This window comes from Desmodus rotundus, chromosome 8, assembly GCF_022682495.2.
Source record: "Desmodus rotundus isolate HL8 chromosome 8, HLdesRot8A.1, whole genome shotgun sequence".
NCBI classification, from domain to species: Eukaryota; Metazoa; Chordata; class Mammalia; order Chiroptera; family Phyllostomidae; genus Desmodus; species Desmodus rotundus.
In genome coordinates, this window is record NC_071394.1 from 122,855,780 (window position 1) to 122,882,487 (window position 26,708).

General features: G+C 42.5%; 1 protein-coding gene across 13 annotated transcripts in view; it reads left to right on the forward strand.

The window, feature by feature from the left end:
- Window positions 1–4,686, forward strand: part of ARPP21 (cAMP regulated phosphoprotein 21) — a 147,427-nt gene extending 142,741 nt beyond the window's left edge. For all 13 annotated transcript variants that reach the window (XM_045200139.2, XM_045200138.2, XM_045200146.2 and 10 more), the window contains 2 exons: window positions 2,418–2,566; window positions 3,864–4,686. In XM_045200139.2, the coding sequence (XP_045056074.2) occupies window positions 2,418–2,566; window positions 3,864–4,121 (407 nt within the window). In that variant the 3' untranslated portion in view covers window positions 4,122–4,686. The remainder of the gene's footprint in view (window positions 1–2,417; window positions 2,567–3,863) is intronic.
- Window positions 4,687–26,708: the final 22,022 nt, after the last annotated feature.

A 26,708-nucleotide genomic window follows, 5' to 3' on the forward strand; every position in this document is an offset into this window, starting at 1 on the left:
TAAGGATTATTTTCTCTTCACTCCAATTTGGCTTTAGAGCCAGTATAACAGTAAATCTCTCGTAAGCCTCCCCCATTTATTTTTGAACAGACTCTGGGAAAGGATGGAAGGATTCATACACAAATATATAAATAGTAGTTAGAAGCAAGGCGCCTGCACCTCTCCTGACCTCCTGTGTCCCCTGCTGTCCTCTCTTCTTTTTGTCCACAAGGTAGCTGTGTGTATCCGCCAAAGGTCCACGGAAGCCAGCTGGGCTTTCACCATGTGACCAATTCAAGCCAAAAATGTAAAAGACATTTCTCTCATTTTCAACCTGTGCTTGAATCCTCGGCTGGAAATAAGGCTTTATTAAACATATTTACCATTACCTGAACATGGATTTCAGAATAAGCTCCCACTGCCTGCCCTTTGCCATAGAAATAAATGGACAGGAAGACTGTGGGTCCTGAGTTTTCTACAACTGTACCGAGTTATTTCCTGATGCATTTAACAATTCTTGTTACAATGAATTTGATGTGGCTAGGAATAAGGTAAGCATAAAATAATAAAAGCAACAGACCTTTTTTTAGGGCCAACAGATATGTAAATTATAATGGAATACCTAGACAATAGGAAATAATACTTTTTTTTGGCAATTGATGTTAAAAGACATTTCTCCAAAGTGCTTCTGCATATGAGGCATTCTGGGAAGTAGTGAGGACTCTGACGTGGCCTCGGTCACATTTCTTGTTCCCAAGTTTGATGGTTTTTCCCTATTGTGTAAACTGTAAACAGTTTCCGGTATGCAGCCCTCGAGCTGATGTCATTTGTCTCAAACAGACCTGCAGAGCATGTTAAAGGAAGGCTGTAACTACATACCGTGGGCACAGTGTAGCTTGTAGAGAGATGGTCATTACCCTTAATTGTATTCTTCATAGGTGGTGTCTTTATAAAAATTCAAAATAACCCAATACATTAAAACGATGGAAGTGAAGCAAGGTGAGTGATATGAACAGTAACAACACAATGGGACACAGTAGGGAAGTCAAAGGGTAACTCTCTGCATTCTGTACTTGCTCCACCCACCCACACTCGCCCTCTCGGTGCCCACGCTGACTGACCCTTGTTTCATCTCCTTCGATGAATCGAGCTCATCTCCTAACTCAGTGACTATTCGCAAGCCGTGCTTCCACAATATGTCTAAGATGGGAGAAGATACTTCTCTGTGTGGCCAAGGGTGGTAAAATACCATCCTCTGTAAAGACTGTATCATAACTGTATCCTTCCTCACCGTCCTCCATAGAAAGGTGGAACTCTCACACGCACTCAGAATACAGGTTACATATTAACAATGCATATTGATCTGAGATTTCTTTTACCTTTCGTTTCAGTTTTTTAAATCTAGTTGTAAGACTTAGTTTGGTGTTTGTGTTAAGAAAATCTACTATTTTAAAGATTCCCTTCAGTGAATTGTATTAAGAGAACAGCTACAGTTATTCCCAGGTAGGCGGTGTGGTTAGTAACATGGGCTCTGGAAAGACCTTATTTTACAGACAGTAGAAAGTGAATTGGTTTCGTTTCTCTGCCGCCATGTATTTCACCTAAGTCATCAAATTCTTCCCGACATTTATAAGCATAGCTCACAGCCATACTTAAAGAATACTTAAACTCCTTGTGGTGGTGATTAAAATAACTAGAACAAATAAAAGTTGGCCCCCCAAAAGAAAAAGAACCAAACCAATGACCCCTCCGCCAGAAGGACACAAACAGATACATTTTAAAACGTTGCTCTGTATCATCTGTTATAGGTGCATGGTCACCTACTGGAGTGTGTCACCAGAACTGTTCTCACAGAACAAAAGCACGCCACCCTTGCACTTGCAGTTACGGCCTTTTGTCTAAGGAAATGGATGTTGAATCAGGGTAGTGAATGGTTTTGTTTATGAGGATGCAGAAAATAGAAAGCATGGGAAGTTAATATGCTGTTTGGTGGCCTGTGGGTGAAATGAGGTTGTGCAGAAAGGTGAGAGAATAAGAGAATGAGTCAATTTTAATTTAAAAAACTTAATAATCTGTGAATTCTCCAAATATCATCGAGACCAAAGCAAAAGACATATCAGAAAGATATAATTTATAGCTGTTAACTGATGTCAACAGGGGCTCCTGTGTTTGCATCATGAAAAATTCACCATTGCCACAACATGCTCATTGGACCATCTGCACAAAGATGGAAATATCAGTCAATCGTTTGGAGCCATCTTGTCCCCTCTCTGAAGCAAAAAAAAAAAAAAAAAAAGCAGTCATACAAAATAAGCATTTGGATAACATGGAGATTGAGAGATCTGAGGGTTGGCTTGTAAACAGATGCTCTCATCCCCACCAAATACCATTGTGTTTTTCCTTGTCCAACCTCTTCAAAAGGTGGTTTTTCTTTGCAGGTTACCAGCCGGTCTTGTCTGGTCAACAGGGGTTCCAAGGCCTCATGGGAGTGCAGCAGCCGCCCCAGAGTCAGGGTGTCATGAGCAACCAACCAGGAGCTCCGGTGCAAAGTGTGATGGTCTCCTACCCAACGATGTCTTCTTATCAGGTGCATGTCCACAGCTTGGAAACCGTGGGTTGTGAAGTACAGATGGTACTGGGCACAGACACTGTCAGTGGTTGGCTTTGAGACGAGGTTATAACAGAAAAGCTAGAAAATGGGAAATGCACACTTCTACCATTACTGTGGCTTGTGGATGCCCTGCTGAGTGTGGTTCCATATAACCGGTGAGAAAATTCTTTAGTCTAAACTTCTGCTCATGACGACCTTTGGGTGTTCTCTGGAAATTTTGCTTATTGGGAGAAAGCCCTCGTAACAAATTCCCATTCATTTTTGTACACCCCCCAGAAAAAAATTTTATTTTATCACAGATATAAGATTCATTTTACCACAATTATGTTATAAGAGATCTAAGAATGAATCTCAGATTCATTCAAAGGGCATTTATGGGGCCTAACAACTGCATTTTTCAGGCCAAATCCATATTGGGTATTTAAAAAGTGTTCTATACCCTTCCATGATTTGCATCCTGAAGTACCCTGGAAACAGAATGAAGGGTTAGTGAAATGCTTTAATCTTTACATGTGGCTGCTCCAGATAACCAGGTACTTCTGGCCCTAAAGAATCTATCCTCAGCCCTCCCACCCTAACGAGCCTTATTCACGTTGCATCAACGTCTACCTCCAGCTCCATATTAGATGTTCGTGAAAGCTGCAGACTGAGACTGAGTCAGGTGCCTGGGACAAAAGCCCCTCTTGCTGCACATGGCTCCAGGCCACTTTGTTGGCATTAAACCAGAATAGGAGCATGGCTCTCCCAACAGAGAAGTCCAGAGTGGGAGATGCAGAGTGCTTGCTGCCCCTGGGCAGTAACAGGAGAGAGGAGAGAAGCTCGGAAGTAACACCTCCGCGCATTTACTGCCTGCCAGACGTGCACCAAGCGTTGTACATCACCCTTGCAATCTTCCCCGGAAGTAGGTGACATTATGCAAATGGTCTAGGCAGGGGTGTCCAACCTGTCGGCATCTCTGGGCCACACATTAAATACATTGCAACACATAATCACAAAAATATCTCGTAAGGTTTTAAGTAAATTTACGATTTTGTGTTGGGCTGCGTTCACAGCCACCCTGAGCTGCATGCGGCCCACAAGCCATGGGGTGGACACCCCTGGTCCAGGGAATCAGAGAGGTTAAGTGACTTACCCAGCGTGAAACAGCTAATAAAAGGCAGAGCTGAAATTGGTGACCCCAAAAGCTTGAATATCTCTCATGACATCACAGTAGCTCATTGGACACCCAAAAATAACCTCTTCATGAAGGGTTCTCTCTTGTGTCTTTCCACAGGTGCCAATGACCCAAGGTTCTCAAGGACTGCCCCAGCAGTCCTACCAACAACCAATCATGCTACCTAACCAGACAGGTCAAGGGTCACTCCCAACCACTGGAATGCCTGTTTACTGTAACGTCACACCGCCGACCCCTCAGAACCACCTTAGGCTGATCGGCCCACACTGCCCCTCCAGTACCGTCCCCGTGATGTCGGCCAGCTGCAGGACGAACTGTGCGAGCGTGAGCGACGCCGGGTGGCAGGTCAAATTCTAAGCGCTCTGGCTGCGGTGGGTTCCTTCAGATACTCCCCACGGCCTGTAAGGGAAGAGGAGCAAGGTGGGGAAAACTGGCTGAGGACTTAAGTATTCACTCAACACTCAAATGATTGCTGCTGGTATTCTGTAAAAAAACAAAAACAAAACAAAACAAAACAACAACAACACAAACAAAGACTAATACACACATTAGCTGGTAAATGGTGCATATTTCTGTCATGTCCGCTAGGTATGCCTTTATAGCTTAGCTAGTGACATGAATTCATCAAGGTAAGATTTTCTCCTACCACTGAATACCACTGTGTAGACAATACTATCCTTACTTTGGATTATTAGTTTTGTACTTTGTGTTGAGTTTGTGATGCTAAAACTATTTAAAAATTATATACTGAACTCATATTGTACCAAAGCTGTAATGGAAGAAGCAAAGAATTGATGAATGGAAGGAATAATTTATATACACTATAGAGTTTTCTTTTTTTAATGGATATCTACTGTATTGTAGTGTTTAACCAAAATAAAACTATTTGACCTTACGGAGGAAGGTCATGTTTTTACCACCAGTTTGGTTCAGTCTCTCTTCCAGTATGTGTTTGCCTGTGTGTCTCTGTTCCCCTCTCTGAGCTCCATTTCATGACTAAAGCACGAAGATGTCCCAGGTGGCTGTAAGGGAACTGCAACCGCACATTGGGAGATGTGGTCGGCAAACACTTAGCCAACCGTAGTTCCTCGTCCTAATACAACAGGGTCCCATTCACTGACTTCCCATTTTTAGAGAGTGCGCCTTGCTTTTAGTTTTAGGGCCAACGGATACATGTTCCTACACTTCCCCAGTTAGGACAAGACGCGTGCCTTGGTGGGAGCAGTCCTATCCCCAACTCAGTTCCACCTTCGTTCACGTTTCACCATCTACCTGGACAACAAGGTCCCTTGGTTCAAAGGGAAACTAGAAGAGGCACGGTCTGAGATTCCACCCATTATATTGGGTCAGACCATGTCAGCTGCCACTAGTATTGACTCAGAGGTGCTAATGTTTGTTCGAGTAACTGAAAACAAGGTGAACTATAGCAATGATTTAGTCACAGAGAGTCAGAACATTGGCAAAAACGTTTAAAAGAGGCTTCTTGCTGTCTCATCCCAAAACGTTTAATCTCTTGTAGATTCTGCAATTAAGATTGCTTTGACAAATAGTAACAGAACTCTGAATGTCAGCTTGGGCCCTCTGATAGATATTTAGTGAAGGAATAAAACCCCAAAATTTTTACTTTACTTTCGTGGTACAGTGACTACTAGTTTTGTATTTTATACTTTCTGCCTAAAAACTATTATTATCAATACGAGGGAGTTGCAAAGTATATCTAGATAGTTCTCATTATTTTTCATATTATCTAATTCTTTACATTGGATTTTTCTATTTTCATATTTTTTAGCTGGAGATGGAGTTAAGCAACTAGTTAAGAATACTGCCTAACAGATCACCATTTCTTAATTTTATCCTATCATTTTTCCTTCACACATACTCTCATTAGCTTCATTTCCTGTGAAGTCTGCCCCATTTTCCCAAATCTCAGTGTACCGGTTTCTTCATATAAATAAGCCCTAACTATGAAAAATGTTATAAAAAGAGGATGTTGCTTTTTTTTTTTTTTTTTTTTTTACTGAGCCATTAAACCAATAAGCTGAGTAACTATTAAACCAACGGCCGCTCTGAGAAGCAGCAATGTGCTTGCCAAGTTAACACCTTCCCCTAATGCAGGGAAGGGGCTGACCCATATAGATTCAGTTTTTAAATACATTCTCTATTTAGGCCTCTGATCTTGGCAGGGTTCCCAAACTCAAGGATCCAACTATGAGTCTGAATGTTTATCTTCTTTTCATAGAATTCTGGGAAATTCTGATCTTTTCTTTAATGATCCCTAGAATTATTGAGCCTCATTTCCATCAACTTGAACCATACATCATGTTAGTGGTAAAGATGGGCTGCCTTTCTCTTCAGCCACTCTTCTCCAAATGTGTCACACACTTTCACATTTAGATATTTGGCTATTTAAAAACATTGTTGGAAAAACCAAGATGGAGGCGTAGGTAGACATACTATGCCTACTCGCACAACCAAAAGAAGGACAACAACAATTTAAAAAACAAAAAACGACCGGAACTGACAGAAAATCGAACTGCAAGGAAGTCCGACAACCAAGAAGATAAAAAAGAAACATTCAACCAGACCCGTAGGAGGCGCGGAGATGGCAGCAGGGGTGGAAAGGACTTGCGGTGCTGTGGCCGGACCCAGAGACTGGTGGATTGTGGGATGAACAGGGCAGGCAGTGTGACAGTTAGCAGACCCTGAGCCCCACATTTGCACATAGATAAACCAGGAGGGCTGGTGGGGGAGTGAAGCAGACTGCACAACCCAGGGCTCCAGTTAGGAGAAATTAAGCCTCAAACCTCTGATTGAAAACACCCGTTGGGGCGGCAGCAGGAGAAACTCCCAGCCTCACAGGAGAGGTCATTGGAGAGACCCACAGGGGCCTAGAGCGTGCACAAGCCCACTCACCTGGGAATCAGCACCAGAGGGGCCCAGTTTGATTGTGGGTAGCAGAGGGAGTGACTGAAATCCGGTAGAAAGTGGAGCAGACGCCATTGCTCCCTCTCAGCCCCTCCCCCACATATAGCGTCACAGCGCAGCAACCAGCATTACCCCACCCCAGGGAACACCTAAGGCTCCGCCCCTTTACGGAACAGGCACGCAGAGACCAAAAAAAAAAAAAAAAAAGGCCCAAATGAAAGAACAGTTCAAAGCTCCAGAAATAATTCAACTAAGCAGCGAACAGGTAGCCAACCTATCAGAGAGAGGCACAGTTTAAAACACTGGTAATTAGGATGCTCACAAAATTGGTTGAATTTGGTCGCAAATTAGATGAAAAAATGAAGGTTATGCTAAGAGAAACAAAGGAAAATGCACAGGGAACCAATAGTGATGGGAAGGAAACTGGAACTCAAATCAATGGTGTGGACCAGAAGGAAGAAAGAAACATTCAATCAGAAAAGAATGAAGCAACAAGAATTTAGAAAAATGAGGAGAGGATTAGGAACCTCCAGGACATCTTGAAACGTTCCAACATCCGAATTATAGGGGTGTCAGAAGGAAAAGAGGAAGAACAAAAAATTGAAATCTTATTTGAACAAATAATGAAGAACTTCCCTAATCTGGCAAAGGAAATAGACTTCCAGGAAATCCAGGAAGCTCAGAGAATCCCAAAGAAGCTGGACCTAAGGAGGAACACACCTAGGCACATAATTATATTACCTAAGATTAAACAGAGGGAGAGAATCTTAGAAGCAGCAAGAGAAAAGGAGACAGTTACCTACAAAGGAGTTCCCATAAGACTGTCAGCTGACTTCTCAAAAGAGACCTTACAGGCAAGAAGGGGCTGGCAAGAAGTATTCCAAGTCATGAAAGGCAAGGACCTACATCCAAGATTACTGTATCCAGCAAAGCTATCATTTAGAATGAAAGGGCAGATAAAGTGCTTCTCAGATAAGGTCAAGTTAAAGGAGTTCATCATCACCAAGCCCTTATTATATGAAATGTTAAAGGGATTTATCTAAGAAAAAGAAGATAAAAAATATGAACAGTAAAAATGATAGCAAACTCACAGTTATTAACAACCACACCTAAAACAAAAACAAAAGCAAACTAAGCAAACAACTAGAACAGGAACAGAACCACAGAAATGGAGATCACATGGAGGGTTATCAACAGGGGAGTGGGAGGGGGAGAGAGGGGGAAAGGTACAGAGAATAAGTAGCATAAATGATAGGTGGAAAATTGACAGGGGGAGGGTAAGAATAGTGTAGGAAATGTAGAAGCCAAAGAACTTATATGTATGACCCATGGACATGAACTATAGGGGGGGAATGTGGGAGGGAGGGGGTGGGCAGGATGGAGTGGAGTGAAGGGGGAGGAATGGGACAACTGTAATAGCATAATCAATAAATATATTTTAAAAATTGTTGACATGATTACAGATGTCCCTCATTTTTTCCCTACTTTGCCCTGCGACCCCCAGCCCCACCTCCCCCCCTTCCCCCTGACTTCACCACATTGTTGTCTGTGTCCACGGGCCATTCATACACGCCTATGTGTTCTTTGGCTCACTCATATGCAGAATCTAATTAGAACAAAATATACTGACTAAATAAAACCAGGGGCATGGATACATAGAACAAACTGATGAATTTCAGAGGGGAGAGGGGTGGGGGAGACTGGAGAGATTAGGCATTTAGCTTTAATCACGTAAGTCTTTCTGGATTCTATTTCAGGCCGAGCCTTCTCCTCTACTTTCACTAAATATTGATATGCAGCATTATTCCAAATCTTATGTTTACTGTCTTTTACATTAGAATATTTGTGATGGTAGAATAGAGATGGTTTTATTAGTGAAGCATTTTGAGAATTTAATTTAGTCTCAGAACGCTCCATTTTTTCATGTTGGCTAATAACCTCTTCACAATCACATTTTCTATTTCTGTTTACAGCTATATAGAGATATATGGATACACATATGCACACCTATAGGTATGGGCCTTCCTAATAATCCTCTATGCCTCCATGTGAGTATAAAGAATGAGCGACTTTTGCTTTCAATTATTCAACAAGTATTTTTGCATATTTGATTATATCGAAATTATGTGGCACCATTCAAAATAAGTACAAACAGTTTTAAAAAGCACTTAGATTTAATCTTGTAAATTTAATCACACATTCCATTATTCTGTGATAGTTGGAACCAAATGTTCTAACTAGGATACCAGCGACTTTCAGCCAGAATTATTTCATTGTTTTAATATACTTCCACGGGATGTGGGGTGGGGGTAGGAGAGTGTGTTACAAAACGTTATGGAAATGGAACTATGTAATTAATTATAAGTATGGTTGGAGGATTTAGAATACAGTTATAAATCATCAGAACAAAATAAGTGGGGTACATATGAGCCGGAGCAGGTTTATGAGAGAGATTCAAAAGGCCCTGGTCGGGTAGCTCAGTGGGTTAGAGCACTGTCCCGGTACACCAAGGTCGCAGGGTCGATCTCTGGTCAGTTATTCACAAGAAGCAACTAATAAATGCATAAATAAGTGGGACAACAAACCAATGTCTCTCTCCCCCTCCACCTCTTGTTTTTCTCCCTCTTTCTCTCTCTAAAATCAATCATTTTTTTTAAAAAAAGAGGTATTTGAAGGACAAAGCAAACACAATTGGGGAAGAAAGAATGCTGTGGCAGAGATGGCTTTGAGATCCCAAAAATGCCTCTTGAGGCTCTGCTTCTGCTTTGCCAGCAGCCAGAGGGTGATGGATGCTTTTGTACTCCCATCCTCCTGTGAACCTGTGCTCCGTGTGCACAGGTCCCTGCCATGGACAGAGGTGTAGCCCCGCCCCTCACCTGGCCCTGGCACTTGCCACCACAGACAACTTGATCATGTATAGACCAAAAAGAAAGTGTTGTAAACACCTCACCCTCACGGTGGAATTAAAACAAATTGTTTCGGTTTTGCAGCAAAGTATTACCTCCGAATAGTAGTTTCTCAATTATTTCTATGGAAGACTCCTTTCTTGGGATACGTACAGTTGGTATATGAAAAAGACCATGGACAATAATTATTGGGAGGCATAACTAATGAAGGTTAAGCGATCTTCTTAAAAGCTTTCTCCAAACTGTTAATCTATCACTTTATAGCATGAATTTCCAAGAGGGAGACGTAATGTGTGCAGTTCCTCAAACTCAATTGAACCCAATATCCATTTATCACAGACTACATCAAAAGACTAATGTTATGAAGAACATATATTTTTAAAAGATTAGAGCATCGTAAAAAACAAGAGGACAAATATGGTTACTTTATTTCTATACCAACCACGGTATGTATCAAAACGGAATATCACACCCCTACTTCCAACTATGACAACTTTCGGCGACTGACCAAGCGAACACGATTTCCTCCCAGAAGGTCCGAGCCTGGAAAGCAACGCCATCCTGCCACTATTTCTGGACCTTCTTTTTTTCAAAATTCTTAACGTTGAAGGAGTTTTCAGAATTAGTTATATTCGTCTATGAATCCCTAAAAGTAAAGGAAATTAGTCACAGACCTCACGTGAGAAGTGCACGTGAAGGTAGGCTCTGAGAGGAGTTGTTGGCTTTGGTTGCAGCTCTGTGAGGCTTTTGACCCCTCGCAGATGACATTTGGGCGTGCGGACAAGAGGTCACAATGAGGGTGAGTTACAATGCCAGCCAAGAGAAATGCCAGAAGGAAAAGGAAAGACATACGAAAGCATGAATAGTATAATTCAGGCTGATCGGAGTCGGAGCTGGCTATACAGAAGGAAGGGACAGCATGAGTACTTGGAAACTCACAGTGGGCCTGGTGGGCATGGCCTTGAAAGTCAGAGTTAACAGGCGAATGGGAGCTTCTGAAGATTTTCGGATGGAGGGTAATACAGTCTCAGCCATGGTTTATAAAGAAGTGTGGGCCTCAAAAAGTAGGATGGACTAGACTCGAAAAGCTCTTCATTCCGAAACTGGAGATGCACACAGTGAGAGTGTAGGTCTGGCGCCGAGCTGCACCTACAGCACGTAGGGTAAATCGCAGTGCGAGCTGGCAGTTAACATCCAGCGATCCCAAGTGCACCGCAAAGCTTTAGCAGCGCGTTTTTTGTTTTTGCTTCTCAGACAGAAACTGCTGCATCTAAGTATCCTATCCTGAGCTGCCCGACAAGGCAGGGTTACTATAACCTCACAGCGTAAAACAAATGAAAACAGCTGAACTTAGAGACACCATGGGAAGGCTGCCGAGTCCCTGTCACGGTATATTCTGTATCGATACACAATATGCAGTGAAATCTGGTATTAACTTCCTATTCCCCCTTGTTTTAAAAAATGGTGTGACTACTTATCCTTTATCACTCAGGGGAAAAAAATTGTTTTCTGTACCGTTATGGATGCCACCTCTTCTACAGAAGACCAGAAATCTATGTTTTTTTCTATGTGAATTTGCCCCAAACCCTGTTTACTAAGAAAGTTGTTCCCTTTAGGGCTTTGAGATTATTTTCCTATAGCTCTCAGTTTTAGTGTTTGTTTCAAATTTGAGTCTTTATCACGTGCTTTCTGTGGGGTATTGCAACCTCCACTTTTCTCTACAAATGATTTGCCATTATTATGTGATATCAGCACAAGAGCTTCTCTCTCTTTGAGCTGGGTTTGGCATTTTATGCACACAGTGGGGTGAGAGACATCCGATAATCTTCTCTTATAGAGGAAAATCATTTCCTGATTGATACCCTCACAGAGATCCGATTCTTCTACTGGGCACGAGGCTGCTTTCTCTAAGACAATAATAACCAACTCCCTGACCGCAGAAGCTTAGGGAGTGCTTGTGTTGGTTATTTGATTTGTTTTGTTTTACTGCTTTTTTTAAATTCCATTTTACTCTCAGTGTTAGCATAGAAGGAGAGGAAAGAGGACAGAAATTGAGCAAACAGGAGAAGACATAAATCTGAATGGGGTGAATGCCCAAACTGGATGTGAGGGGCCATCAAGAAACAAGCCCAGCAGGCATTCGTGGTGATGCATCGGCCCAGACCCATTCAGCTGGGGGAGAGCCATTTTTTGCAGGCTTAAGGCTTCACACCTGTGCCTGGTACGCACAGAGGACAGGCGTGGGGAGTGAGATAGTGAGGAATAGATAGAGGGATCCTGAAATTCAAAATAGGGCAGCTTATTATAAAATTTGGAATCATGTTTCTACCTAGAAGATCCAGTGGTTCCACATGAATGGCCCTAGAAAACACCCTGGCTAATGGTGGGGGCAACGTCGGGCCATATTGCTTCCTCTGTTTCCCCCAAGATTTCAGCCTGTTAATGTCTTTGAAACCATCCCTGTTCACATCGCTGTAATGCTATCATAAGGCTCCCCAACTTCATGCAGTTTTATTTCTCATGTATGGAGTTTGCAGTGGCCTCTCCTGGGTTCTTCAACATGCAATTAGTAGGCACCTCTGTCTGTACAAGTATGTTCTCCCCTTTTGTGTAAAAGAGCTCAGCTACTACAGGGTTCATGATTCCTTAAAGAAACACGAGTGTGCTTCCCTTTCCATTACAGGGGCACTGGAAGAAACACCAAGGACATAAGTATCAGTCCCATAAGTTGTTTCTAAGCAGATGAAAAGCCCAGATGAAGGAAAATCACCAGTCTGTCTTAAGAAATAGGACTATCACCTGTGTTTTTCAAGTGTTTAAAATTTTCAGTCTCTACGAATGAGGCCACCTTTTCAAATGAAATGCACAAGCCAATGTCATCCTTTTCAAAAGACGGGGAAGTTACTGAAGGTGCTTAATAGCAGTGTAATAGAGAGCAATGGCCTGAGACTGAAAAAAGCAGCAATTTAAATTGGACATTAAGAAAACTTCACTCAAAGCAAGGGCAATTATACAATGAAATAATTTCCTAAGGGAGAAACAGTGAGATGCCATTAAAAGAGTTGTTTAAAGGAGTGAATAAAAACAATTGCAGTCGAATCTGTTGGAAGATCATTTTATGATTTATTGCTTAGCTACGCCTGTATGTCATCCTCACTGGAGAGTTACCGGGCTGGAGCAGCTTCCTTTATAACAGGGAAGGATCTGCACAGGACCAGAGGACTATGATGTCTGTATTCTATTTCTCTTCATGCAAAGACATGAAGCTATAAATAGATCATGGGTAGCAGAGGCAAAGAGAACATAGGGGCCTCTAGTTATTCAAAATCTACCCTGTGCCCTAGAATATTTTTAGACACACACGTATCCACATCTATTATCTATCTCTATCTTTCTATCTATTTATTTATTGTCTGTTTATATATCTATCAAATCTTATTCAAATCTGCAAGCAACTAATTGACTTGTTCAAATAGATGGCCGTAATCAGCTGGTATTACAGGACATGAGGGTGCACAGCATGGTTCTTCCTTCCCACTAACATACTGCACGAACTGGAGGGAGGACTATAAAAAACACCCTTTACCTAAGGTCAGAAGTCTTGAGTTCGAGTCCCAGCAACCCCCCACACTGGGATTGTGCAAGGCTCTTAAACCTCTCCCAGTTTCACACCCTACATGTGTAAACAGAAAGGTATAACAAAACTATACGACACATAAGAAGAACACACACAAAAAAAATCAAATAATTGAAGCAAACCCAAAGATAACTAAGGTTCAGGAGTAACCAGAGAAGTCCTAAAAGGCCATCATACATATTTAGAGAAAACAGATATTTTCAATGGCTGAAAAGATGAAGAGTTTCGACTGAGATCTGAAATCTGCAAGAAGGAGTCAAAGGGATATTCTAAAATTGAAAAAAAAGACAATACCTATCACTGAGAGCTATTGAGTTGGGTGGAAAGAGACATTTAGCAGAGGACAAAATTAGTGAACCCAAAGATGGATGGGAGAAAATACCAACACTGAGGCACAGAGTCACAAAGCTAATGGAAAAGGCAAAGCATCACAGGAGATGTGCTGGATGCAGATGGTACAACATACATGTCAATGTAGCCCCAACAAAAAGGACAGAGAGACACAATAAAGAGTAAATGGCCAAGAGGTTTCCTAACATGCTTAAAACTGTCAGCCCATAAATTCAAGAAGCTCAGCAAAATCGAAATGAGATTAATACAAAGAGAATTACACTTCTCTTTGGAGTATTTGGGCTGAGCTCAGGGCTCTGCTTGATATCTGCTGGGTTGACTGCGGGCTGAAGGGGCAGAATGGCCTTAGCTAAGGTGGGCTGTGTCTGCTCCACGTGGTCTCTCATTCTCCGGCAGGCTATCCTGCTTTTTCTCATGGCAACAAGGGGCTTCCAGAGAGAAGGCAGTAAGGCTCAGAACTGGCGCATGCCACTTCCACCACAGGCTACTAGCCAAAGCAATCTACAGGGTCAGCCTGCTTCAGGTGGTGGGGAAATCATCTTCGCTCCTTGGTGGCATGACATGCTGTGAGGTCCCATTGTACAGAGTATGGGTTCAGGGAGGGGGGTAATTATAGACAATTTTGTAACACTCTACTGATGCTTATCTGAGAAACCCACAGCTCTTTGCATGCACGTACCATGTCCTCTAATTCACAATCATAGTTTGCGTTTGTTTTTATGAATAAGAACATCAAAGGGTACTGCATATGAATGCAAGGATATGCAGGGAATCGATAGGAAGATGAATGTTAAGAGTTTTATAAACAAACGAACAAAGGCACACAACTGAAAAGCATCAGCCTCACTCAGGAGATTAGGACTTTCACTGTTGCAATCCCTCCCTCCTTCTGTGTTTCAGGGCCTCCCATTCCAGGACACGAAGTGGCTGGTTTTCCCTGAACGTTTCCATGTATCCTCACTCTCCACTGAGCTCACGTCTTCTTCCAGCTTGCTTCTTGTACCTAGAATGGCCTTCCCTGTTAAGTCAAACCCTCCCAATATCTGAAGATCCAACAAGAAGTCTTCATCATCTTTCATCAGCTTTGTCTCCGGTCCTCCCCTGCAATCCTCCAAAGTAGGAATAGAGCTCCTGACCTCACAATAAATGTAAGCATTTTTCACAGTACCCTTCACTGGCATGATGTTCTACGTCAGTGTTGTTCATGCCTTTTCTGTCTCTGAAAAGCATAATCTCGACTGCAGGATCCAAGGCAGATTCATGCTTGTATTCTTTCAGAGCCCCTGCACAAAGCCAAAGCGTCGCTCACAGGGTGGGTGTTCACCAGGTCACCTGCTCGGTTTCTAAAGGGAAATGGCATGGTTCAATTCTATTAGATCACACAGACATCTTCAGTTGTGTCTTAATTTCTCACCACACAGGATAGACAGACCCTGTGAGATTAATTTTACATGAGCAAGATGATTGATGTCTAACAAGGCGGGGAAAAAAAGGAACGTGGGCTTCCCTTCTGATTTTGACACGTGTATTTTCTTGGGCCTCTGGGCATCAAAGCCTCCCCTGCAAGCTTTGATTCATCACTAATGAAGATCTTCTTCAAACTCTTCCTGTTCACGCATCCCGCTTCCCCTGAAAGATGTGAACAAATGTCAATTGCTTCCTCTTCCAGTTCATCACTCAAGATGCCTGACAGCTTTTGATTTTAATGAACGCCACCAGAGCACCGGGTCCCTGGAACGCTGCTCTTTCCCCTTCTTGGCTCACGGCCCACACTAACACTGCTTTGAGGCTGTGGATACAATAGAGTCTGTCGAACAGATGTAATCACAAGCTACCCTCCATTTAACAGCCAATCAATTCAGCTGACATGATGTCCTTTTGGCGAGATATTTATGTACTTATAACTGTTCTTGACTGCCTGTAAAATTCTTAATCAGATTGATCTGTTTTTCTAAACGTGTGCAGAGGCTGTGTTCCTTGTTCCACCACCCGAGGTTTAAAAAATGCCTCATTATTTATTTAAATCACATTCCATTTAATTCAGAGCCTGCACTCCCCTGGGTGACAAGAAAGTCAAGCTCAGAGTTTGCTTTTTTAAAAAAAATAAAATCGTATTTTTGAACAGTTTCAGATTTATAGAATTATTGCAAAAAATAGAGTTCTTGTCTATACCACACCTAGTTTCTGCCATTATTATATTCTGCCATTATTTCTTACATTAATATGGACTATTTGTAACAATGAGTGAAGTAGTGTTGATATAGGCTTAACGAAAGCCCACGCTTTATTCAGACTCCCTTAGTCCTCTCTGCCCATTTGTGGTTCCAGGATCCCAACAAGGATCGAACACTAAACATCAGTCCCATCCCCTGAGGCTCCCTCCTAATTATGAGTCTTTCAGCCTGTCCTTGCTTTTGATGACCTCACCTGTTCTGAATGTTGATGTTCAGGCATTTTGCACGGTGTCCTTCAAATGATATTTATCTAATATTTTCCTCATAGTTAGACTGCAGGTAAGGGTTTTGGGAGGAGACCACAAGGTAAAGTGCCATTTTCATCAGTTCATATCGAATCTACAACCTACCAATATGACTTACTGTTCATGTCGACCTTGGCTGACACAGTGTTGGTCAGGTTTATCCACAGTCAAGTTATTCTATTTTTTTCCCGTTTCCATTTGCCCTGGAGGAGATGACACGCTCAGCTCACACTTCAGGAGGGAGGAGCTAGGCTCTACCCGCGTGAGGACAGAGTATCTACAGTTGGCTATATTTGTGCGAGTCTCTTTCCAGGCGTAGCATTCTGTTCCATTGGTCTACATATCTGTTCTAGCAACAGTGCAGTTCTGATTACTGCAGTCTTATAGCAAGTCTTGGCATCCGTGGTGAGACTTCCCTATTTGCTCTTCTTCAGTGTTTTGATGCTTAGTCAAGGCCTTTTGCCTTTCCACACAGTTTTACAAATCGGTTGTCATTATCTACAAAATAGCTCATGTGCATGTAGACGGAAGAATAATATAATTTAAAATAGTGGAGGTAATCGATAGCACTATGTGGTAGAGGGGGCCAGGGGGTAATTTTGCCAGTGTGATCAGAGAAGACCTCCTTAGGGAATGCCATTAGAGATAACCGAATGCAGAAAAGGCAAGTCCTGTCAAGTTCAAGAAAACAGATCTCTAGGCGGGAGACAAAGGAGTGAAGGGAGCTGTGTAAGGTTCGGTTTGCTTTCTTTTAGCAAATGCAAGAAGGCCATGGTGGTTGCTACTAAACTAAGTGAGCCAGGGGAGAGCCGTGAGAGGTGAAGTTGACGGCAGCTGGAGGGAGTACTAGGCAGGGACTAGAACATGTAGGTGCTGATGGGCAGTTATACAGAGCTTTAGAGAGCAACCGGGGACAGAGTGACCCTGGAAAATTGTTTGACAGAATCTAGGCAGGCACCTGAATGCTTGATTCAAATTCACATACAACAGACAATTTCTTGCATTGTGTTCAAAAATTTTCCCACTCCTTTTTACCCTTGTAACTGCTACAAAGGTAACTGCTACAGGTTAGAAAATATGAAAGGAAATAATTCAGAAACTTCTGTCCTTTCCAAGATGAACCTGTTTTCAGTAACCATAAATAACTGTCTCTCTTGTAGCAGCCGGATTAAAGTGCAAAGCACTGAGTGTCCAAGTCATCTGAGATGTTCTTCATGATCTTGGACTTATTTGTGTACGAATAAGTTTTACATTAAAAAATTAATTTTCTTACTTCTTTTATTACATCTCTCCACCACCCTCTGTCACTATGTGTCTGTCTCTTCCTCCCTCTCTCTTTCCTCCCTCTCTACTTCCCCCTCCTCCTTTAAATCTAGTTCAATTCGTCTATCTATCTATCATCTATCTCTAACCTGATCAATTCAAGGGCCTCACAAGGCAAATCTGTTAGCACTGCAGCATTAGCTTGAATAGAGAGACTTCATGCTTCAACAGCATAGAATTATTTGCTATTCCCCCAACTCCTTCTGCCCTGCATGTTCAGATTGTTTCCCTTCCCCTGTATTACCTCCAACAAGGTCCCGCCCTACAGAAATCCTACCAATCCTATTGGAGCCAGTCCAAATGCTATTGTCTCTAGAAATCACTTTGTAAGAGTCAAAATGCTCAAGATGACTTTTGGCCTGAGTAGCACTAGACCTGAACTGTGCTTTGGGGAAATAACTCTGACATCAGTGTGCAGAATAACTGCAAGATAAAGAAGTAAAAGGAAATGGTTCAGGTTGGTAACACTCAGAAATCAATAGTTTTAACAGCCTGCAAGCCATTTGCCCCAATCTCTGCAGTTTTGGCACCTTTCCCTGGTCGTACGTGTCAGTGGCACAGGCAGCCAATGATTTTATTTCTTCATGAAAACAAACGCAGCCCGGGTGTTTGATGGAGGATGGCTGAGTCCCTATGAAGATGACAAAGTCACTGCTTCATCTCTGGAGTTGAAAAAATACTATGTAAACGTGGCTGTGAGTCACACGTATTCAATTTTAGGCAATTGCATTTGGACATGTGATGATTCTATCTGAAAATGGGATCAGTCACGGAAGAAAATGGACTTGGTGAGGCTGAACAAACAAGTCACGCACCAAAAATTGAAATTTCCATTTTACCCTTGGGTTCTTAGATGAAGCTGTCCACGTCCCTGGAGCTCTGGGGAGTTCTTTATTTCCCTGATGTCAAATAAGATGTAGGGCGCACGTGTGCGCGTGTGTATTTAGCATCCACCTGCGGTGCTGCTGCTGTATTTGCTACTCAGCAAGAGGCATAGCAATGTGGCTGTTACTGCATTTGTAAATCTGCATCCTGCGTGGTACAGGCTGCAGGACAGTTATCATGTGCTCTCCCTCCCTCTCTCCCTCCCTCCCTTCCTTCCTCTCTCTCTCCTTCCCCTTTCTCCACCCCCCCCTTCCCCAATCTACATCGAAATGAACAACCATAATGAAATCTGCCTTGGCCAGCTGATTGCATTTCCTGAACCAAACAAGATAACACTAGGGTTCTTTGGGAACATGACTTAACTAACTTTATGTGTTTATGTTTGTAAAAATATGATTTCTTCTTCCCCTGTCCATCTGTCAAAGCTAATCTGAAATGTGCATCATAATTATTGTTTCTCCGGGCATAAACCCTTTGTTTCTGAGTCAGACTGTCCCCTAACATACTTTCAGTTACTGAGGCAGCAACTACAGGCTGAGATTTGCTTTTTAGAATCATAGTCAATAGTCAATACTTCGTAGTAGTGGCAGTAGTACTAGTAGTGGTAGTAGCAACAAAAGCAACAATCCTGTACATTATTTATCAGGCAATTAGTGTGTACCAAACATGGTGATAGGCATTCACTACATAGTATCTAATTTAATCCCTCTAGGCATCCTCGGCAACTGCAATTATTATTCTCATGTTGGCAACGAGGGGGTTCAGGCTCAGAGAAACTTTATAGAGCAAACAACTCTCAAGTAGTAGAGCCTGGATTCAATCCCAGGTCTTTCGAATTTGTCATCTCAATCTCCCTGCCATATGCCACTCAGAACCTTTAGGAGGAGCTCTTACCCATAAGACTAGAATCTATTAATTGTTTTGTGGGTTTTTTTAGGCAACATGATAGCGAGAATGGGGCTTGTTTTAGAGGTCGACCACAGCAATGCCATTGTCTGCACTGACTAAAGGAACCTGCAGACTTATCATATGATGAGGAAAGGACATGTTGCTATTGCTCAACAGAATTCAAGGAACCCGTATGGGTCTCTACTAGTGGCCAGATATGGATAAACACTGAACCAAGGTGACGAACTTTACCCAACCTTTGACATCAAGCACAGTTAGGAAAAGAGGCTCATACAAATAACAACTGAGATCAGACTGGTTTAAAATGCTGTAACAAAGATGCATAAAAAGGAGTGGGGTGATCAGGGAATCACAGACAATTTGCAATGGGTGGAACATCACATTTTTCAATGGTAATATTCCATAAAGTTGTAGATTGACAATTATATGAAACCATGTCAAGGGCTACAGCAAGGTCCAGAGGGAAGAAAAATCACACATGTCTCTCCAGTACCTGGAGAAATAGGTGTGGAAGAAATAATTCTCCACATGAGTCCTGGTGAGGAATGGCTGTGGACTCAGAAAGTCATAAAAAAACGGACTACTATGTTCATTGTGGCATTATTTACAATAGCCAAGATACGGAAGCAACCTAAGTTTCCGACAACAGACAAATGGATAAAGAAGATGTGGTACGTATACATAATGGAATATTACTCAGCCATGAAAAGAATGAAACCTTGCGATGGATGGACCTAGAAGGTATTATGCTAAGTGAAATAAGTCAGTAGAAAAAGACAAGTACCATGTGATGTCACTTACATGTAAGATCTAAAAAAATTAATGAAGGAACAAACTCACTGATCCGGAGAACACACTGATGGTTGCCAGATGGGAGAGGAGCTGGGGGGATGGGTGAAAAGGGGGAAGGAATTAGTAAGTACAAATTTCCAGCTATTAAAACAGTCACGGGTATAAAGCACAGCCTAGGGGATATAGTCAAAAACGGCATATGGTGTCAGATGGGTACTAGACTTACCGGGACGATCACTTTGTAAACTATATAAGTATCTAAACACTATGTGGTACACCCGGAACTATTATACTGCTTGTAACTGTAATTGGAAAAAACTGGATTAATTCCTTCAATCTACTCAATATAGAATGATTGAAAAAAGCAAAGATCATGTAATTTACTCAAGATCAAACAGCCACTTGGTAGTGATGTCAGAACTAGACCAAGTATCCTGAGTTCTCGATGACCAGGTGCTTCTTTGAGTCTCTGTCCACACAGTGATTATCAACAGCCTTGTGGCTTTCCAAAGGGGGGCGGGGTTTGAGAGACTGGCTTTCTTCACTGTCTCCTGGGGCAACTCTCAGAGGACAAGATGATCAGATGCCAATGTCCAGGAAAGCACTTCCAAACCATACTATTTTCTGTTGGCCATAAAGAGTCCCAAACTGCCCTGGCTGATGGGAGAAGAAAGTTCAGTTGAGGCCCCTGTTCCTGCCATGTCTCCTCCTCTTGGTCAACAGTGACCATTGACCGAGCTGTGCTCTGCAGGTCGAAATGCTAGCAGAGTGTAGCGGTTAAGAGTGTGGCTGAAGCCAGATGCATCTTGTTCCATCACCTACCTCAACCAAACCATTGTTTTCTCATTTTCTAAAACCAGGATAATAACAGCATTGTATTCAAAGCTTATGGGGTGATTAGTGAATTAACTTGAAAAAGTACTGAGTGCGTTATCTGGTACAGGAAAACTTCTCAACAAGTGACATCTGCGATTATGATGATTGCTGTTGATGCCTTGGGTATTAATTCAGTAAACATTAATTGGGTGTCTGCCCAGTGCCTTGGAGCCACGGCCTCAAGAGAGAATAAAGACAATAGAACCAAGACTGACTAGAACAGAGGGTAGTGGGCCTTCCAAGACAGTGCAAGTCTCCGGTCCAACTTCACCCGCAGCTCCTGTCTTGATTTGGGTCCTCTCCTAAATCCGACCCTGAGACAATGATTCAAGGGCAAATGTTTCGACTTATGTATCATCCCGGGAAACACGGATAAGAGAGTGAGGAAGTAAGGCAGGAAAGAGAAGGAAACCCATAGCGGATACCTCATTAAGCAGGGGTCTGGTATGGGAAACTAGATCTCAGTCCTGCTGGGGGACTCAGAGACGATGTCAGCACACCTCAGCATGATTCCACCGGAAGTCAAGGAACCTGGGGTATTCTCCCACAGAGTGCACCCCCATGATCGGTTGAGAGCTGCTGTCGCCAGCATGAATTCCCCAGAAATGAGTGGGCTCTGCTAGCCAGAAAGTAGCCCTGAGGTAGAGAATCCCAGGTGTTAACAAGAAACCTTTGAGGAATGAAGAAGTGAAGATGGAAGAGATTGGATGAGTGAAGAGGGACAGGGACAGCATCTGAAAAATATTCAAAATAAAGGTACTACTGACATTTACTGCTTCAAATCCTGGTTGTACTTACAACTTTTGGGATCCCAAGGGCTGGTTTTAGTTTTGATTATTACCAATGAAATACAGGTTAGGTCAGCAGCGAGGGACACAGAAAGATCTGGACAAGACATATGGATGAGAAACAGAATGGCAGAGAGGTGGATTCCTGCACACCAGACTGAGGGAAGTGTCCCAGGTAAAGTGCCCTTTTTCTGTTGGCCCGTGACATTGGGAGTGAGAATATAGTCAATAATAGTGTTTAAAATAAAAGGGAGTATTTGCTAAAGTCACTGGGATTGAATAGTGTTTATTACTTATTTTATTGAGTCTTTTTGAGATAAAATCTGCTCTGAACCTAGCTGTTTCTCCAAGGTAGGAGGTTGACTGTGAGCTTATTTCCATATGTTGTGTTACAGGAAAATGGTTTTGTGGAAACCACTGGGAAATAGCCACATTATTTTAAGACGCGCTTGCTTTTAAATGCAAACTCTTTCTTATTTATCTTACTGGCAGATTAACAGCTTACATTTCTAAATGTGAGGCTGTTTAAATGTCAGATAAAAACAGGGTTCTTCAAACACTAATGGTCATTGCTCATCACCACCACCTGGAAAATGAGGAAAACTGCTGATTCTCAGGTTCCCCCCCAGAGATTCAGGTGAATAACTCAGACCTTCTGTATGTGTGTGTCTGTGTGTGTGTAGCACATACCAACGAGGTGAATTTTACAAAGGTATTTTTCAAAAATATATTAGATTTATCATATGTTGAAATACAGGAGAATGTAAATGTGTGCAAATTATTTAGCCACCATTAAACCCGGCTTCCCCAAATGTAACAGTAAGATAATAATTTTTACCTAATATTGTTGTTAAGATTATAATACAAATGTCTGCAAAGTGCTTCCTCAGTACATCTTCAATGTTAATATTTACGTTTCCCCTTTCCCTCACCCACGAAGATACCATAAAACAATAAGATGATGTGCACCGGCTATGGACTAAAATTCAGAGATGTTTGCAGTATAATGTTAATTGACAAACAGGGTCGGTGTTGTAAGTACGGTATTAAGCAGTTGACAAATACGTTACCACCTACTTCATGTCAGACACTACGTAAAGACTTCAGGAAACAGTGATTAATGAAACAGACAGGGACTAGGGGTTAGCAAACTTCTCCTGGAAGGACCATTTAGTAAATATTTTAAGCTTTGTAGGATATCAATTTTTGTCACATCTACTCAATTCTGCCATTTTGACATGAAGACAGATGTAGGCAATACATAAACAAATGGATGCTACGGTGTTCCAATAAAACTTTATGTTAGTGTGGAACATAATCAATGAAAGTAAAAGCAAGCAAAATATAACCAGAGACATTGAAATTAAGAACAATCTGATAGTAACCACAGGGGAGGGGGGTGGGGACAATGGGGGAAAGAGTTTTCAAGAACTATAAAGGACACACGGACAAAACCAAGGGGGAGGGTGAAAGCAAGGGAGGGAGGTGGGTTTGGCTGGGGTGGGAAGGGGGAAGTGGTGGGGGGGGGAAATGCAGACAACTGTAATTGAACAATAATAAAATAATTTTTTAAAAAAATTTATGTTAATGTAAGAAATGGCCAAACTTGTAAGAATTTTTATGAGTTTGAGTTGAACTGATGACTAAACCAGGAAGCGAAATCTCAACAGATTGAGAAAATGGTCCAGAGAATGGCAATTTTGCACCTTATTTTGTACATTACAATCAAGGGAGGAGGCTTAAGAGGTTACGTGACATCCATTGGTGGTGGATTCGGGAGGCAGGAGAAAGCAAAGGGGGGAATCCCTGGGACTGGCTAAAAAGTAAAACAAATGGACACATACTTCTTCTACACTGGTGGGTATAGGATAGTTAGAAGTTAATAATTAACATGCTAACAATAACAATAATGGGTTTTCTGGTCTCTGCTCTGGTGCAGTGAGGGGTTTAGAAAAGGAAATTACCCTGACATTCCAAAGGCATGTTATCAAAGATGCAGAAAGACAACAGACAGGCTCACCTCAGGAAAAAATGGACCTTTGTCAAGGGAGTGACTGGCCTAGGACACGCTACCCACCACGGCTTGCTTTTAGTTAGAAAGTTTTCACTGCAACCTTCCTATGTGGTCCCTTGAGGTCTCTGGGTCAGTAAGACCTGCCATGCTGGCCTCCCCTGAGCTTGTCAGGTTTCCATGCCTTTTTCATCCACACTTACAAGTTGCGTAAATTTGTAAAAATGCCTTTACAAAAGCAGATGGTGGGCCGGGTTTGGCCTGCAGGCTGTAGTACACTGGCCCCGGGCCCAACCTATTTTAGCTAAATAGGAAGTAAAACTACTGGGTTTCCAATCTGGAGGGAAATGTCCCAAAAGTCAAATTAGGTGGTATTTAGGTAGCTGAATCATGTGTAATTGTTTTATTGTGCAGACATTTTTGTAGTTTGCAACATTTCTCAAACGAATGCACGCTACGTCCGAAATAAAGTGGAGAAAAAGAACATTTGAAAATGGTTATGCATTATCTGGGCCCTCTGACCAGTCAGGGGGCTTGAACCTGAGATTAAAATACTGCTGTAAAGTACTGACAAGACTAATGCCATTTGGATAATGTGGGACATCGCTGCGGTTTCAGAACCTGTACTGCACTTTTGAACTCAGAGCTCCGTGACAGCTCCTTGTCAGGCAATTTCCACTGTGTAGGATTTTACGTGGGCACTTCTGCAGCTGTGGCGGCGATGACCCCATCCTCCTCACTACACACGAACTCAGGAGGTCACTTAATCAAAACCAGCCACACGCAATGGATGCCTGTCATTTGCTTAGCGCCAAGCTGGGAGCTATGAAGCGGAAGATGAGTCACCACATTCTTGATTCTCAGGAGGACATTAAAAAAGAAAAAGTTTCAGGATTTTGTGCCTTGTAGCAGCTGGCAGTGTTATAGTTTCACTTGATGCTCTTGTTAGCAGTGCTGCTTCTCTTAGTGACGTGAGGGATGGGTCACTTTATGTCCCCCAAGAGAGATGTTGAAGTCCTGAATCCTAGGAACTCTGAATGTGACCTTATTTGGAAACAGGGTCTTTGTGAATCTAATCGAGGTAAAGACGAGGTCATTGGGGTGAGACCTAATCCAATGTGACTGGGGTCTTTATGAGAGGAAAACTAGGGCACAGAGACACAAGGAAAAGGCTCTGTGAAGACAGAAACAGAGGTTGGAGAGATGTATCCACCATCCAAACAATGCCAAGGCTGGCTGGCAACCGCCAGGAGCCAGGAGAGAGTCATGGGATACATTCTCCCTCAGGGCCCTCAGAGCCCCAATCCTACCAGCACCCTGATTTTGGACTTCTAGCTCCCAGACCTGCGAGAAAATAAATTTAAGGCTTACAACACCCAGCATGCAATGTTTGGTTATAGTATCCCTAGGAAACTAACACAACATGAAAAAAATCACCTTGGATACAGTCTGGGAAGAGAGATTTATCATTTGCTTGGAAGCTTGCTGCGTGTGATGCTGAGTGTGGCTCTGGTAGAGTCCATGTGTTTAGCAGTCCAGACAGCTGCCAACAAACAGTTCCTCCCATCCTTGTAAGCAAACGCCACTCCTTGTACCAACGGGTAAAGACCACAGTTTTGTCTTACTTTGATCAATAGAATGCGGTGGAAGTATCATTTTGGGGACTTCCAAACCCAGGCCTTAAGAGGACAGGTGGCTTCTGCTTCTTGTCTTTTGGATCCCAGCCTCTTTGCTCTCAGGAAGTCAAGGATGAACTAGTGAATGATGAGAGAACCTCCGAAGGCAGATCCTAAGTGAGGAGAGTCCTTCTTGGATGCTCCAGTTCCACCTCGCTCTTAGCTGATGGTAGTCACCCAAGTGACCCCAGGCAGCACCACAGAGAACAGAACAACAACCAAGCTGAGCCCTGGCCCCATTCCTGACCTACAGATGGTGATTAACGATACATTGTTTGTTTTACTTTACCAGGTTGGGACTTCATTTCATGACAATGGATAACTGATACAATGTGCAGGAGTGTTGAGGGTTAGGGAAGAAATAGAGAGGGGGGCAGCTGGCTGGCCAATGGATTAAGACCAAAAATAGCAGAGGAAGAAGGCAAAGACTACTGAGATTAGGAATTTAGCAGTGAAAGTACAGAAAAATTCATTTGCTAAAAACAAGGAATAGATTCTATTTTCAGGTTCAATTGTTTCCAGGCCAGAGCAAGTTGGGTGTGCTGGGAGAAAAGGCGAGAATGATTGAGGAATACTTGGCTATGTCCAATTTTTAACATTTAGCTATTCCAAGGATTTTCCACACAGTGTGGCCTGAAGAGCAGAAGCCTAACATGGTCCTTCACCTGGCCCTCTGGGCTGTGCCTCTCAGCATTGAGTTTTCTGAATTCACTTTTTCTTCTTGCTCAGGATAAGCTTTCTGCAGAAAGCTGATCATGCCTTTTAAAGGTGACATACCCATTTTTAATAAGTTGTTATACACATTTGTTTAGTGTTCTCATTCTCTAAACTCTTTAAGGTGACTGTGGCCAAGCCCATGTGGTTCAGAAAATGCAAATTATAGGCGGTATATTGCCCAACTACACAGCTCACCTTTTGGTCCAAAAAATGTAGACACGAGAAAGTGCTGTGTCACATCCCTGTGCTTTTTTTCTACAATGCTTCCTAAGCTTTCTAGGCTGAAGCTGCCCGCCTTCCTCCTCCTCCATCCTACACAAACATGCATGGCCACCACTGGGCAAATTCACACTGATGTTTGAAAACTGAAGGCAGACTCTGCCTCCTTGAATCCTGTGCTCACGTAAAAAAGACATGTAAAAAGCACCGTGAGATTGCTGCATTTTCACCGGGCTTTTCACATGCCTCTCTCCTCTACCCTCTCAACATTTGAGTGTGTATGTGCTTCCTCTGCAAGTCTGGGAGCTCCACAAGGGCAGTCTTCTGTCTTATTTATTCCTCTAAGCTCAAAGTTTCCAGCACGTCCAACTGCTCAGTAATGTCAATAATTGAACATATGATCTGGCATCAGAATCTGTGACATTACGATCCTGTATGAGTCATTTAACT